The sequence below is a fragment of the Rhinoderma darwinii genome, chromosome 1 (assembly GCF_050947455.1).
Source record: "Rhinoderma darwinii isolate aRhiDar2 chromosome 1, aRhiDar2.hap1, whole genome shotgun sequence".
NCBI lineage: Eukaryota > Metazoa > Chordata > Amphibia > Anura > Rhinodermatidae > Rhinoderma > Rhinoderma darwinii.
In genome coordinates, this window is record NC_134687.1 from 668847125 (window position 1) to 668863666 (window position 16542).

At 43.1% G+C, this 16542-nt stretch overlaps 1 protein-coding gene across 4 annotated transcripts in view; it reads right to left on the bottom strand.

Annotated features, from left to right (window-relative positions):
• Window positions 1-458: 458 nt before the first annotated feature.
• Window positions 459-16542, bottom strand: part of HINT2 (histidine triad nucleotide binding protein 2) — a 64182-nt gene continuing 48098 nt past the window's right edge. For all 4 annotated transcript variants that reach the window (XM_075844535.1, XM_075844517.1, XM_075844524.1 and 1 more), the window contains exons 3-6: window positions 14182-14310; window positions 14003-14107; window positions 717-789; window positions 459-609 (exon numbers count right to left, since the gene is read on the bottom strand). In XM_075844535.1, the coding sequence (XP_075700650.1) occupies window positions 518-609; window positions 717-789; window positions 14003-14107; window positions 14182-14310 (399 nt within the window). In that variant the 3' untranslated portion in view covers window positions 459-517. The remainder of the gene's footprint in view (window positions 610-716; window positions 790-14002; window positions 14108-14181; window positions 14311-16542) is intronic.

Here is a 16542-nt window from a genome sequence, read left to right on the forward strand (position 1 = left end):
GGAGGGGGCTAGGCACCAGGTAACAGTCCTTACTGACCACAAGAATCTGCTTTTCCTAGAATCTGCCTGGAGGCTAAACCCGAGACAAGCTCGATGGGCGTTGTTTAGGACGGGCCGTGCAAGTAGGCAGGGACTGAGTTGCGGGTAGATTAGGGCTCACCTGTCCATCTCCCTACCCAGATTCATTACACCTACATTATCTATAATCAGAGAGTCATCACTGGGTTGTCTGTGGTGTTACATAGGACTGCAGGTAACACTACTACATTATCTGTAATCAGAGAGTTATCACTGTATTATCTGTGGATTACATAGGGCTGCAGGTAACATCTACTACATTATTTGTAATCCGAGTTATCACTGTGTTATCTGTGGTGTTACATAGGACTGCAGGTAACGTCTACTACATCATCTGTACTCGGAGAGTTATCACTGTGCTGTTACATAGGACTGCAGCATGACACGCAGAATCTCTTTATTTTATTGCAGACGTCACATATTCAGTTGCAGGAAGTTATTATCCCGGGGGCCAGCCCATCTGACGGCCACCGATCACGTGTAGATGGAGGTGATAGACGGATTGCGCCCCCTGCTGGCCATCATTGATAACTGTATAGAGATGAAAGAGAGCGAAAAGTTGTAGTGACGGTGGGTGAGAGATGAGCTCCTGTACCGACGACCCCCCCCTGATAGATAGATATATCTAATACACTCACCAATCCTGTACCCATCAGACAGACCTTCCTTCTGTGCCAGGTGACTTGCTGTGACCAATAGATGACCCAGTAGCTGGAGGAACACAAAACTCGAAATATTGTAATAGTAGCAGAAATACACACACATATATATATATATATATATATATATATGGGTCAGTAGTGTTAATCTTTTTAGATAGATACCAGCATAGAATATAGTGACGGCACCATGACTTCAAGGCAGATGAAAAACAGGGTGGATTTATTCACCTCAAGAAATAACAGCAACGTTTCGGTTCAACAGGAACCTTTCTCAAGCCATCACAAACTAACAATGGTGTCCGGTATAAATAGGGGGCGCATACATTATCCAGCAATCACGCTAATAGCAGTACAATTCCCATTATATACATATAAATGAAGATTTCACAACAAATTACAAACAATATTACAAGAGTGTATATCTTTATCTCTAAGAAGCCGACCATAGGCAGTGTTTCATATATATAAATAGTGTACAAGCGTCATAAACAATGACAATAAGAGCAATTAGAATGATTAGGAAGGAGGCAGGGGCCAATTATATTCAGGTGAGAATCAATAGACTTACAGTTAGCAGTCCATCTGTGATGTCAGCATAGCCAGCGTATACAGTCCGCGCGCATCAACTGCGCATGCTCCAAGACGGCGTCCAAACCGGATGTTCAATCCGGTGGTACGCATCACCAGAGCGGTCGTAACTGCGCATGCGCGGAAACGGAACTTGCGTTACAATCCCAATGCGCAGGCGCCAGTGTCGACGCAGGTCAAGAGTATTTATGTAAATAGTGTAGACATATAGTTTTTACAACAGAACAAAGTCCAAGAGTTTAGATAGGAACTGTGATGCATCATCATGCGAGGCTAATGGATTCTGCAGCACCGTGCCCATAGTCAGAAAGAAAAATGGTCTATGAAGAACCCCATACTCTTTAAAACCACAGAATTTGAGAACACTCAAATCCTATTAGCCTGTAATGTGACTATAGTCACCTTTGGAACAACTAGAAGGACTGGTAGCATTACTATCATCCTAGCTAGAGATGAGCGAACTTTTCAAAAGTTCAGTTCGGCTAGTTCGCCGAATTTCACAAAAAAGTTCGATTCGGACCGAACTAGTTCGGACCGAACCTGTCACTTACGTGCGCCGAGCATGCTACTGTCTCGGGTGCTGATAGAGTTAATGGGCTGCACTAACTCTTTCAGCAACCTTCACAGTACATGCTCGGCGCGCGGAAAATACAATTTAAATGTAATAAAAAAATAAAAATTATACGTTCGTACTTACTTTCCTCCTGTCCGGCCTCCAGCGATGATGTTTCATCCCTTTCGCCGCTGCAGCCAATCACAGGCTGTAGTGGCGGTCACGCACGTCAGGATGACGCTTCATCCCACGTGACCGCCTCTGCAGCCAATCACAGGCTGCAGCGGCGACATGGATGAAACGTCATCGCTGGAGGCCGGACAGGAGGAAAGTAAGTATGAACGTATTATTATTATTTTTGGCATGTATGTATGTTGGCATGTATGTATGTTGTCATGTATGTATGTATGTATGTATATATGTGCATGTATGTTTGCATGTATGTTGGCATGTATGTATATATGTGCATGTGTGTATGTATATTTGCATGTATGTTTGCATGTATGTATGTTTGCATGAATGTATGTTTGTATGTATGTATGTTGTCATGTATGTATGTTGTCATGTATGTATGCATGTATGTTGTCATGTATGTATGTATATATGTGCATGTATGTTTGTATGTATATTTGCATGTATATATTTGCATGTATGTATGTTTGCATGTGTGTATGTTGTCATGTATGTATGTTGTCATGTATGTATGCATGTATGTTGTCATGTATGTATGCATGTATGTTGTCATGTATGTATGTATATATGTGCATGTATGTTTGTATGTATATTTGCATGTATATATTTGCATGTATGTATGTTTGCATGTGTGTATGTTTGCATGTATGTATGTATGTTGGCATGTATGTATATATGTGCATGTATATATTTGCATGTATGTATGTATGTTTGCATGAATGTATGTATGTATGTATGTTTGCATGTATGTATGTATGTAGTCATGTATGTATGTTGTCATGTATGTATATATGTGCATGTTTGTATGTATATTTGCATGTATATATTTGCATGTATGTATGTTTGCATTTATGTATGTTTGCATGAATGTATATTTGCATATATGTATGTTGTCATGTATGTTGGCATGTATGTATACATGTTTGTATGTATGTATGTTTGCATGTATGTATGTTGTCATGTATGTTTGCATGTTTTTATTTTTACATGTATGTTTGCATGTATGTTTATATATATGTGCATGTATGTAATTATGTTTGCATGTATATTTGTGCATGCTTGTATATATGTATGTATGTATCTTTGCATGTTTGTATGTATGGTTTCATGTGTGTGTGTATGCATGTATGTATGATAGTTTGCATGTATGTATGTATGTTTGTTTGTATATATGTCTGTATGGCCATGTATGATACTGTCTGCTGGCGCCCTGTATCTAAGTCAACTTCGCGGCAGGCTTCTATACATGGTATAACAGTCAGTATCACACATTAAACTGAATCTAAGCCTACGACATGTTTTATTTCATTTTTTTTTTTTTTTACAGGTTTGGTGTTTGGACTACGTCGGTTTCGAGGACTACTTAGATGACGGTTTTTTTTTCTACAATAAAATGGTTAATGAGGGTTGTGTTGGGGGTGCTTTATTTCAATAAAATATTTTATCTATATCTTTGTCTTTTTCTTTTCAAATTTTATTACTACCACTTTAGTAATGGCCGCTGTCTGAGTGACAACATCCATTACTAAGGCGAGGCTTAGTGTTAGCCGGTGCAGAGGCTAACACTAACCACCATTATTACCCCGGTACCCACCACCACCAGGGGTGCCGGGAAGAGCCAGGTACGATCCAGTACCCGACCATCTGTTGTGATGGTCGGGTACTGGGGCGGCCGCAGGCTGGTATTATGAGGCTGGGAAGGGCCAAAAACAGTGGACCTTCCCACCCTTTTAATGCTAGGCTGCTGCTGCTGTGTTGTATCTGGCTGGTTATAAAAGTGGGGGGGACCCCCACGTCATTTTTTTTTTATTATTTATTTATTTTTAATTTTTTTTTAAAAAGACATGGGGTTCCACCCAATTTATCATAACCAGCCACATACAACACAGTGTTATTAGCCTGGGAATGGACAAAACCAGTGGCCCTTCCCACCCATGTAATGCCAGACTGCTGCGGCCTTGTATATGGCTGGTTATTAAAAATGTGGGGGACCCGTCTATTGCTAAATTTGTTAAATTCCAAAAAAAAAACGACGTGGGGGTCCCCCCATTTTTATAACCAGCTCGATACAACACAGCAGCAGCAGCCTAGCATTACAAGGGTGGGAAGGTCCACTGTTTTTGGCCCTTCCCAGCCTCATAATACCAGCCTACGGCCGCCCCAGTACCCGACCATCACAACAGATGGTCGGGTACTGGATCGTACCAAGCTCTTCCCGGCACCCCTGGTGGTGGTGGGTACCGGGGTAATAATGGGTGGTTAGTGCTAGCCTCTGCACCGGCTAACACTAAGTACCGCCTTAATAATGGACGCTGTCAATCAGCCACTGCCATTATCTAGGCACTAATAAAGTTTTAAAAAAAACACAAAGACAATTCTTTTTTATTGAAATAAGAAATCCCCAACAAAACCCTCGTTAACCATTTTATTAAAATTTTCAAAAAACGTAGATCTACGCAGTAGTCCAACGAATCGAAGACGTAGTCCAATCGGTACATCAAAATCTGCAACAACATAAAAAAACAGTTATCAATGTGAACAATAACAATACTTCTACTCACCTACACACATATATACACGCACACACACACAAACAACCATACACAAACACACACATATACACAAACACACATATACACACATATAAACAAACACACCCATATATACACAAACACACACATAAACACACACCCATATACACAAACACACACATATACAAACACACACACACATCTACACACAAACATATATACAAATACACCCATATATACACAAACACACCCATATACACACATATACACAAACACACACATATACAAAAACACACACACACAAACATCTACACACAAACATCTACACATACACCCATATATACACAAACACATATACACAAACACACCCATATATACACAAACACACCCATATACACACATATACACAAACACACACATATACAAAAACACACACACACAAACATCTACACACAAACATCTACACATACACCCATATATACACAAACACATATACACAAACACACCCATATATACACAAACACACCCATATACACACATATACACAAACACACACATATACAAAAACACACACACACAAACATCTACACACAAACATCTACACATACACCCATATATACACAAACACATATACACAAACACACCCATATATACACAAACACACATAAACATAAACACACATATAAAAACAAAAACAGACAAAGACACATACCCAAACACACACACTGTTTCTTTTAAATGCTGCTGGGGAACCCGCTCGATCCACTATATAAGGCTGCGCTACAGTGCAGCATTTAAAAGAAACAGGATCCTGACCTGTCCATAGAGTTTAAGGCAGCACAGAGTATTTCAGGAGATGAGCGTGCAGATTCAGTGCTGCTGTGAACTCTGCTCTTACCATTACGTAGCTCTCAGTCTGTTACCTCTCCTCCACTTCTGTCCTCAAGAACACCTTCACATGATTGGCAAGTCACCACGTAATGGTAAGAGCAGAGTTCACAGCAGCACAGAGTATTTCAGGAGATGAGCGTGTGGATCTTGTGCGGGGTGGTGACTTGCCAATCATGTGAAGGTGTTATTGAGGACAGGAGTGGAGGAGAGGTAACAGACTGAGAGCTACGTAATGGTAAGAGCAGAGTTCACAGCAGCACTGAATCTGCACGCTCATCTCCTGAAATACTCTGTGCTGCCTTAAACTCTGTGGACAGGTCAGGATCCTGTTTCTTTTAAATGCTGCACTGTAGCGCAGCCTTATATAGTGGATCGAGCGGGTTCCCTAGCAGCATTTAAAAGAAACAGGATCCTGACCTGTCCACAGAGTTTAAGGCAGCACAGAGTATTTCAGGAGAGGAGCACGGCTGGCCACAGGCAGCCGGTCGTTTTTCCAAGCCGTGCTCCCATTATGCACACGACCGTAAAAACACCCGTTATTGCGGGTCGTAATTACGACCCGCAATAACGGGCTCATAGACTTCTGTTACCCACAGGTACCTTCCCGTTTTCTCACGGGAAGGTGCCCGTGCCGTTAAAAAAAATAGAACATGTTCTATTTTTCTATTTTACGGGCCGTGCTGCTATAAAATTTAGGGTATGTTCACGCGACAGCGTCCGTAACGGCTGAAATTACGGGGATGTTTCCGCCTGAAAACATCCCCGTAATTTCAGCCGTAGCGGCATGTGCAGGCGTTTGAACGCCGCGTCCATTACGGACGTAATTGGCGCTGCTATTCATTGGAGTCAATGAATAACGGCTCCAATTACGGCCAAAGAAGTGACAGGTCACTTCTTTGACGCGGGCGTCTATTTACGCGCCGTCATTTGACAGCGGCGCGTAAATATACGCCTCGTGTGAACAGACAAACGTCTGCCCATTGCTTTCAATGGGCAGATGTTTGTCAGCGCTATCGAGGCGCTTTTTTCGGGCGTAATTCGGGGCAAAAAATCCCGAATTACATCCATAATTAGTGCGTGTGAACACAGGGTATGTTCACACGCACTAATTACGGACGTAAAATAGCGCCTCGATAGCGCTGACAAACATCTGCCCATTGAAAGCAATGGGCAGACGTTTGTCTGTTCACACGAGGCATAATTGGAGCCATTATTCATTGACTCCAATGAATAGCAGCGCCAATTACGTCCGTAATGGACGCGGCGTTCAAGCGCCTGCATATGCCGTAACGGCTGAAATTACGGGGATGTTTTCAGGCGAAACATCCCCGTAATTTCAGCCGTAACGGACGCTGTCGTGTGAACATACCCTTATAATGACAGCACGGCTCGTAAAAGCGGCCGGCTGCCCGTGGCCGGCCGTGCTCGTAATTACGAGTCGTAATTACGAGCACGACCCGTAAAATAAAAAAATAGAACATGTTCTATCTTTTTAACGGCACGGGCACCTTCCCGTGAGAAAACGGGAAGGTACCCATGGCTAACAGAAGTCTATGGGCCCGCTATTTCGGGTCGTAATTACGACCCTTAATAACGGGTGTTTTTACGGTCGTGTGCATGAGGCCCCGTAATGACGGGTGGCTACATGTGTGCACCCGTCATTACGGCAGCGTTGCTAGGCGACGTCAGTAAATAGTCACTCTTCAGGGTGCTGAAAGAGTTAACTGATCGGCAGTAACTGTTTCAGCACCCTGGACAGTGACTACCGTTCACAATATAGAGTACCTGTAAAAAAAAAAAGACGTTCATACTTACCGGGAACTCCCTGCTTCCTCCAGTCCGGTCTCCTGGCCGTTGCCTTGGTGACGCGTCCCTCGCGACATCCGGCCCGACATTCCTTGATGACGATGCAGCCCATGTGAGCGCTGCAGCCAATCACGGGCTGCAGAGGCCTCTGCAGCCAATCACGGGCTGCTGCGTCAGAAAAGAAGGTCGGAATGGAGGAAGAAGAGGGACTCGTCCGCAAGACAACGACCAGGTACGTATGAAATGCTTTTTATTTTATTTTTAATCAGCAGCCTCTTTTCTCTATCAGTGATTGATAGAGACAAGTGGCTGCCGATTTGTATAATATTTTTGACCGGGTTCGGTCAAAACGGGTTCGGCCGAACCCGGTGAAGTTCGGATTCGCTGCGAACCGAACTTTTCCGGAAGTTCGGACCGAAACCGGGTTCGGTTGTCCCGGTTCGCTCATCTCTAATCCTAGCCAAGGATGTAAAATATCCCCAAAAAATGGACTATCATGACCAGAGGTCCATATTTTCCACATATATTAAATATACATAAATTAGTATACAATTCGGTTTTTCAAAAAGAGAATAGGATTGAGGGTATGGGACGTTTTTTTATTAAATCTGGACTATAGTTCAGTGTTGTAAAAAAACGTAATCAATTGATATACTGTATCGCTATGGTCTATGTGCGACATTACATAAAAAGCATATAGTCATGTTTTGGAGCTAAACAGACGGAAGGTTGATTCATTGGATAGGCACGATCTCTTAGGTGGGAAACTGAAGAAAAGAAAGTCCGATTACCCCTTATTTCGACTTTTTCCTCACTAAGCTCACAAATTGGTGAAATTCTGAGGAGGGATTGGAAATTCTTGAGTAGAGCCTTCCCAAATATAACTGAATTCCAGGACAGACCTATGATGGCCTACAGAAGAGGCAAATCAATTTAAAATATGGTTGTCAAAGCGGATATCGGGTCTAATCGAAAGAGTCTGATGTTTCAGGTACCTCCCAAAGATGGCTGCTACCCCTGCTTGGGATGCAATATATGTATAGTATGATCAAGGGTGGCTCCTTTAACCATCCTCAAACTGGTAGAGTAATACACATTAAGGGCTTTTTTACATGTCAATCCTCCTTTTGTGATTTACCTTCTGAGCTGTCCTTGTGGTTTACACTATGTTGGTGAAACAACAACGGAATTGCGCCTCAGGTTGAGAAATCATAAATCAAATATTAAAATAAAGAGACAGGATTTGCCAGTGTCGAGACATTTTGCCGAAAAAAACCATACTGTGTCGCAATTGAGGTTCAGAATCATTGATTCTGTGCCTCAGTTGAGACGTGGTGGTGATAGGGGGTTGGTTCTCAAAAGAAAAGAGCTGGAGTGGATCTATAGGTTAGAGACTATGTCTCCAAAGGGATTAACCCCTTAGTGACCACTAATACGCCTTTTTACGTCGGTCACTAATGGGCTTTAGGCTAGGCTGACGCCTTTTCACGTCAGCCTAGTCTAAGTCCTGCACGGGTCTCCCGTGCAGGCAGGAGCCGGGGCTCTGCTGTCTGATGACAGCTGAGCTCCTGCTCCAACGCCCGCGATCTAAGTTTACTTCGATCGCGGCCGTTTAACCCGTTAAATGCCGCCGTCAATAGCGACCGCGGCATTTAACTTTGTTTACAGAGGGAGTGCACACCCTCTGTCACCCATCGGCGGCCCGCGAATGCAATCGCGGGTCTCCGATGGCGTGTCATGGCAGCCGGGGGCCTGATAAAAGCCCCCAGGTCTGCCCTGGACATATTCCTGTTAGGACGCGCCGGAGGCACGTCCTAACAGATTGCCTGTCAGATTTACACTGACAGGCAATAATGCTCTGGTATACGAAGTATACCAGAGCATTATAGCAGCGATCGGAACATCGCACAGTAAAGTCCCCTAGTGGGTCTAATAAAATCAGTCATCAAAGTGAAATAAAGATTATTAATAAACAGTACAGTAAAAAAATAAATAAAACCATTTTTTTCCATAAAAAGTGGTTTTATTTAGTAAAAGTGTAAAAAAATAAAAAAAGTACACATATGTGGTATTGCCGCGACCGTAATGACTCCATTAATAAAGTTAATATGTAATTTAAACCGCAAGGTGAACACCGTAAAAAAAAAAACGCAAAAAAACATGGCGAAATTGCAATTTTTTTCCATTGCCCCCCAAAAAAGTCATAATAAAAATGAATCAATAAGTCCCATGCACCCCAAAACAGTACCAATCAAAACTACGTCTTGTCCCGCAGAAAACAAGCCCAAAAAATCACTACATTGATGGAAAAATAAAAAAGTTACGGCTCTTGGAAAGCGTCGATGCAAAAACAAATAATTTTAGTTCAAAAGTGTTTTTATTGTGCAAAAGTCGTAAAACATAAAAAAACCTCTACATATGTGGTATTGCCGTAATCGTACCGACCCATAGAATAAAGGTAACATGTTATTTACGTCGCATAGTGAACGGCGTCAATTTAAAAACGCATAGAACAATGGCGGAATTTCAGGTTTTTTTTATAATCCCCCCCAAAAAGGTTAATAAAAGTTAATATAAAAATTATATGTACCCAAAAATGGTGCCATTAAAAAGCACAACTAATCCCGCAAAAAACAAGTCCTCATACAGCTATGTAGACGAAAAAATAAAAACGTTATAGCTCTTTGAATGCGACTATAGAAAAACGAATAAAATAGCTTGGTCATTAAGGCCTAAAATGGGCTGGTCACTAAGGGGTTAAACATAGAATATCCCTATGGCCCACATATTTAATGTAGTGGGGGGTAACTTGCCCGGGAACCTGGGGGCTTTTTGTACGGCCTTCGTTCTCTTTGGTGTAGTTTGTGTTACATGTATAAAAGCTTTTGGAGTCTTATTTTGACTCCTTATTTATAGGTGATGTTTTAATGAATTGTATTTTTTGTACATTTATAAATATTGTTTGGTAATAATTTTCTTTGTTTCTTTTTTTACACTTCCAGATACACTTTTTTCAAGCACTGTGAAGGATGATGGAAGGCAGCAGAGGCTTTTCTATTGGGACTGTTGATTCTTGAAATTGAAATATTCAACTATATGCTTTTTATGTAATGTCGCACATAGACCATAGCGATACAGTATATCAATTGATTACGTTTTTTTACAACACTGAACTATAGTCCAGATTTAATAAAAAAATGTCCCATACCCTCAATCCTATTCTCTTTTTGAAAAACCGAATTGTATACTAATTTATGTATATTTAATATATGTGGAACATATGGACCTCTGGTCATGATAGTCCATTTTTTGGGGATATTTTACATCCTTGGCTAGGATGACAGTAATGCTACCAGTCCTTCTAGTTGTTCCAAAGGTGACTATAGTCACATTACAGGCTAATAGGATTTGAGTGTTCTCAAATTCTGTGGTTTTAAAGAGTATGGGGTTCTTCATAGACCATTTTTCTTTCTGACTATGGGCACTGTGCTGCAGAATCCATTAGCCTCGCATGATGATGCATCACAGTTCCTATCTAAACTCTTGGACTTTGTTCTGTTGTAAAAACTATATGTCTACACTATTTACATAAATACTCTTGACCTGCGTCGACACTGGCGCCTGCGCATTGGGATTGGAACGCAAGTTCCGTTTCCGCGCATGCGCAGTTACGACCACTCTGTCTGATGCGTTCCACCGGATTGAACATCCGGTTTGGACGCCGTCTTGGAGCATGCGCAGTTGATGCGCGCGGACTGTATACGCTGGCTATGCTGACATCACAGATGGACTGCTAACTGTAAGTCTATTGATTCTCACCTGAATATAATTGGCCCCTGCCTCCTTCCTAATCATTCTAATTGCTCTTATTGTCATTGTTTATGACGCTTGTACACTATTTATATATATGAAACACTGCCTATGGTCGGCTTCTTAGAGATAAAGATATACACTCTTGTAATATTGTTTGTAATTTGTTGTGAAATCTTCATTTATATGTATATAATGGGAATTGTACTGCTATTAGCGTGATTGCTGGATAATGTATGCGCCCCCTATTTATACCGGACACCATTGTTAGTTTGTGATGGCTTGAGAAAGGTTCCTGTTGAACCGAAACGTTGCTGTTATTTCTTGAGGTGAATAAATCCACCCTGTTTTTCATCTGCCTTGAAGTCCTGGTGCCGTTACTATATTCTATGCTGGTATCTATCTAAAAAGTAGGGGAATTGATTCATCCCCTGGTGATGAGCACATGGCCTGATTTCCTTGATCTGTAGAATGCTGTGTTCTACTCGGACTGTGTGTGTGTGTGTGTGTGTGTGTGTGTATATATATATATAGTCAGCCGTCAGTTGTGGTGGGGGGGGGGGATATATATATATATATATATATATATATATAGTGAAGGAAATAAGTATTTGATCACCTGCTGATTTTGGAAGTTTGCCCACTGTCAAGGAAATGAACAGTCTAGAATTTTTAGGCTAGGTTAATTTTACCAGTGAGAGATAGATTATATTTTAAAAAAAAAACTGAAAATCACATTGTCAAAATGATATATATTTATTTGCATTGTGCACAGAGAAATAAGTATTTGATCCCTTTGGCAAACAAGACTTAATACTTGGTGGCAAAACCCTTGTTGGCAAGCACAGCAGTCAGACGTTTTTTGTAGTTGATGATGAGGTTTGCACACACGTTAGATGGCATTTTGGCCCACTCCTCTTTGCAGATCATCTGTAAATCATTAAGAGTTCGAGGCGGTCGCTTGACAAGTCGTATCTTCAGCTCCCTTCATAAGTTTTCGATGGGATTAAGGTCTGCAGACTGGCTAGGCCACTCCATGACCTTAATGTGCTTCTTTTTGAGCCACTCCTTTGTTGCCTTGGCTGTATGTTTCGGGTCATTGTCGTGCTGGAAGACCCAGCCACGAGCCATTTTTAATGTCCTGGTGGAGGGAAGGAGGTTGTCACTCAGGATTTGACGGTATATGGCTCCATCCATTCTCCCATTGATGCGGTGAAGTATTCCTGTGCCCTTAGCAGAGAAACACCCCCAAAACATAATGTTTCCACCTCCATGCTTGACAGTGGGGACGGTGTTCTTTGGGTCATAGGCAGCATTTCTCTTCCTCCAAACACAGCGAGTTGAGTTAATGCCAAAGAGCTCAATTTTAGTCTCATCTGACCACAGCACCTTCTCCCAATCACTCTCAGAATCATCCAGATGTTCATTTGCAAACTTCAGACGGGCCTGTACATGTGCCTTCTTGAGCAGGGGGACCTTGCGGGCACTGCAGGATTTTAATCCATTACGGCGTAATGTGTTACCAATGGTTTTCTTGGTGACTGTGGTCCCAGCTGCCTTGAGATCATTAACAAGTTCCCCCCGTGTAGTTTTCGGCTGAGCTCTCACATTCCTCAGGATCAAGGATACCCCACGAGGTGAGATTTTGCATGGAGCCCCAGATCGATGTGGATTGACAGTCATTTTGTATGTCTTCCATTTTCTTACTATTGCACCAACAGTTGTCTCCTTCTCACCCAGCGTCTTACTTATGGTTTTGTAGCCCATTCCAGCCTTGTGCAGGTCTATGATCTTGTCCCTGACATCCTTAGAAAGCTCTTTGGTCTTGCCCATGTTGTAGAGGTTAGAGTCAGACTGATCATTGAGTCTGTGGACAGGAGTCTTTTATACAGGTGACCATGTAAGAGCTGTCTATAATGCCGGCACCAAGGTGATTTGGAGCGTGTAACTGGTCTGGAGGAGGCTGAACTCTTAATGGTTGGTCGGGGGTCACATACTTATTTCTCTGTGCACAATGCAAATAAATATATATAAGTTTGACTATGTGATTTTCTGTTTTTGTTTTTTTATATAATCTATCTCTCACTGGTAAAATTAACCTAGCCTAAAAATTCTAGACTGTTCATGACTTTGACAGTGGGCAAACTTACAAAATCAGCAAGGGATCAAATACTTATTTCCTTCACTGTATATATATATATATATATATATATATATATATATATACACTACCATTCAATAGTTTAGGGTCACTTAGAAATTTCCTTATTTTTGCAAGAAAAGCCCAGTTTTTGTCAATGAAGATAACATTAAATGAATCAGAAATCCACTCTATACATTGTTAATGTGATAAATGACTATTCTAGCTGCAAACGTCTGGAGGAGAAAATTATTATTTCACATAAAAATCATTATTTCTAACCTTGTCAATGTCTTGACTATATTCTCTAATCATTTTGCAACTCATTTGATAAATTATAGTGTGAGTTTTCATGTAAAACACAAAATTGTCTGGGTGCCCCCAAGCTTTTGAACGGTAGTGCATATATATATATAGTCAGGGGTCAGTAGTGGGGGGGGGGGGGTTATGTGTATATATAGTCAGGGGTCAGTAGTGGGAGGTTATATATATATATATATATATATATATATATATATATATCGTCAGGTTTCAGTAGAGGGGGGGGTTATATATATATATATATATATATAGTCAGGGGTCAGTAGTGGGGGGTTATATATATAGTCAGTGGTGGGAGGTTAGTCCGGGGTCAGTAGTGGGGGGTTACTCAGGAGTCAGTGGTGGGGTGATCATATATAGTAAGTTAGGTGTAAGCACTGGGGGGGGGGGGTATGTATACTAAGCCTGGGCTCGTCCATCGTCCAGGTACCTCTTTGTCTTCCATCTTTACTTGGCTTATTCTGGGAATCAATATTTTGGGAATCACAAGGAAATGAATTGGAGCCTGAGGAGCAACGTCCCGAAATGCCAAACACTGTAAGAGAGGACGGAGGTCATCGGGCGGTCAGCGGGTGCATGGAGTCCAGGAGAAAGTGGTTTGGTCAATACCTGGTCATCCTCATAGATGATATCTGCAGGAAGACTCCTGTCCAGGATCCGAGAAAAAATGGTGGGTGAGGCCCCCTGAGCTGCCGCCCCCTGTGCCCTCTGCACCTCATCACTGGCACAATATGGTCGCTGAGAAAACAGAGAAGAAGCAGTAAGAAGACCAGGCCGGAGTACAGAGGAAACGTCTCCTTCCAGCATCGCCGGACCGCCGCAGAGCTGGTAACCCCCGGCCAACTCCAGAGGAACAATGTTCTCCGTAGACGTGACTTCACGCATATTGTTAGTCCGGCCTCAGCATCACAACGGGGATCATGTCAGGACTTTGGCTAGGACATTCCAAAACCTCTCTCTAGTTTTGTTGGAGCCATTTAGAGGGGGACTTGGGACTATTGTCTTGCTCCATAAATCCAATTGTGCTTGACCTTGACCCGACATTCTGCTTAAGATTCAGGTAGAGAATAGAATTCATCATTTTATCACTTACAAGAGGCAACAAATAATCCCACACCATCGCACCACCACCTCACCATAACACACCACTACCACCACCCATCCCGCCACCATAACACCACCCCACCACCATCATGAAACCACGAACACCCATCGCACCACCCTGCCACCACCTCAATCGCTACACCATCACCCCACCACCATCATAAAACCACCATCATCACCCATCGCACCACCCTGCCACCATCACCCCACCACCATCATAAAACCACCACCATCGCACCATCACCCCACCACCATCGCAGCATCACCCCACCGCCATCACCCATCCCACCACCATCGCACCATCACCCCACCACCATTAAAAAAACACCACCATCACCCATCGCACCACCCTGCCACCATCATAAAACCACCACCATCACCCATCCCACCACCCTGTCACCAGGGCACCATCACCCCCACCACCATAAAAAAACACCACCATCACCCATCGTACCACCATCACCCCACCACCATCATCATCATAAAACCACCACCATCGCACCATCACCCCACCATCATAAAACCACCACCATCACCCATCCCACCACCCTGTCACCAGCGCACCATCACCCCACCACCATCATAAAACCACCACCATCACCCATCGCAACACACCGCCCCCATGGCACCACCACCACGCCAACACCATAGTTGCACCGCCACCATCATCGCAACACCATCACCCCGCCTCCACCTCAATCATGACACCATCACGTTGCCACCATCATAAAACCACCACCATCACCCATCGCACTGCCACCACCATCGCACCACCCCGCCACAATCACACCACCAGCACGCCGCCACCACATCATCATCACACCACCACAATCATCGCTACACCATTACCCCACCACCACCATCATCACACCACCATCGCACTACCACCATCATCGCACCACCACCACAATCGCTACACCATCACAGCACCACCATCGCACCACCACCACGATCATCGTCGCACCATCACCATCATTGCACCATCACAGCACCACCATAATCGCTACACCATCACAGCACCACCATCGCACCACCACCACGATCATCGCACCATCACACCACTACCAATATCGCTACACCATCACCCCACCACCATCATCGCACCACCACCATCATCATCATCGCACCATCACCGCACCATCACACCAACACCCCAATCGCTACACCATCATCATCGCAGCACCGCCACCACCATCATCATCATCATCATCATCATCACCACCATCATCGCACCATCACACCAACACCACAATCGCTACACCATTACCCCACCACCATTTGGATGATGCACTTATTGTGAAATGGGGTCTTCGCTTTACCCCAATGGGTCCCATGCATTACAAAAAGTTACACTTTCCACATTACACAGCCCACAGAACATTATCTCAAAACACAGCAAGATGTTTTTTGGTAAATGTGAGCGGAGCCTCTTGGTTAGCGGTGGTTTTCGCCCACAAGTGCGGAAAAGGTTCAGCAGCATCAGGAGAAGTTTATTTTTTTTAATATTATTTTTCTTTTGCCCAGTCTCTTTCTAATGGTTGGATATTGAGTTTCTGTGAGGACTGCAGTCTCTTGGATGTTCATCTGTGGGGACCTCCTGGATAAGTTGTTGATACGATCTTGGAGATATTTTGGGAGGCCGGACACTTCTGGGAAGAGTCCCCAATGCTCCAAGTATTCCCTATTTAGAGATGATGGCATTCACCGTGGTTAGATGGAGTCCCCGATCCTTGGGTGTAATAAACAGGAAGTGGACGACTTGAACTGTTGGCTGATCACATTAGCGGACTTTAGGGTTTGGTTACCACATGGTCCAGATGCTCCTCATTCCATGCGCTCTGTGCAGCAAAGCATACGTGTGTGGGC